A 984-nucleotide genomic window follows, 5' to 3' on the forward strand; every position below is an offset into this window, starting at 1 on the left:
GGGAGAGTACCACAAATATATTTTTTGCATTCCCAGTTGCTCAAATAGCAAAAGAAAAACTCCACGATAGTGTTTATTACTTTCAATAAAAGGAAAAAAATTGAGAGACTGATAACGGCAGTCAGAAGAGAACTTTGTCAAATGTACCGTCCCTCCCATAGACGCTGCATTAGAAACACCCTCGCATTAGCGTTAACGTTAACTGTTTTTTTTTTTTTTATTAGACGCAAAGGTGATATAATACGAAGAATAGTGTTATAAATGTAGATAAAAAAAATAAAAATACAAATATGAAAAACTTTCGAGGATTTACGATGCTGATGACCGTTAAACGCGTCATCACAGTCTTGTGAAAAGGGTCCATACAAACACTCTTGATGTTTCCATACTGAAGGAAATTGCAAAACACATCAAGCTGAAGCATGTGATGCTGTGAAAGACGGTAAAGCTGTCTCACCGGGAACTGATCCCCGTCTGAACTTCTTCTCTCCGTTCGGTGCAGATCTTCTCCTGAACTCCTCCAGATTATACGCGCTCCTCCGCACCTTCTCAAACATCTCGCGGAACTTTAAACAATCACTTTTAATCCTCAGTAAAGTTGTTAAATTCTCCTGTTGTGTTTTGTTTGCTGCACACTTCAACCAAACTTCACCAGACAGAGCTCAACAATCACTACACAACTCCACCCGTCAAATCTGTAGTATGAAGGTAACGTTAGCGGCTCAAGACTGCGAGTATGCGCACTAAAGTATAGTACACTATACTTACCATAATTAACAAAAAATATTTCATAGAAAATTACTTTTAGTTATAATACTTTCCAATCTGCAATAAAAAAAACCTGAATATATATATAATCTGTTCCTGCCTTTCTTTATGTTCATAAAAAAGCTTCTTTTTTTTCCTTCTCTTCTCTTCCATATGTTCAGATGACATCGGATGTATTGTTTATACATTATGTGTAATGTATGCACAGTTGTATTT

The 984-nt window shown here is 36.3% G+C and overlaps 1 protein-coding gene across 1 annotated transcript in view; it reads right to left on the minus strand.

The window, feature by feature from the left end:
* The window catches only part of LOC107658950 (FYVE, RhoGEF and PH domain-containing protein 4-like), a 21752-nt gene extending 21050 nt beyond the window's left edge, over positions 1 to 702 (minus strand). Inside the window, exon 1 of the mRNA XM_016447683.1 lies at positions 458 to 702. Coding sequence (XP_016303169.1) covers positions 458 to 557 — 100 coding nt within the window. The 5' untranslated portion in view covers positions 558 to 702. The remainder of the gene's footprint in view (positions 1 to 457) is intronic.
* Between the last annotated feature and the right edge of the window lie 282 nt (positions 703 to 984).

This window comes from Sinocyclocheilus anshuiensis, unplaced genomic scaffold (genome assembly GCF_001515605.1).
Source record: "Sinocyclocheilus anshuiensis isolate Anshui unplaced genomic scaffold, SAMN03320099.WGS_v1.1 scaffold283, whole genome shotgun sequence".
In the NCBI taxonomy this organism is placed as follows: domain Eukaryota; kingdom Metazoa; phylum Chordata; class Actinopteri; order Cypriniformes; family Cyprinidae; genus Sinocyclocheilus; species Sinocyclocheilus anshuiensis.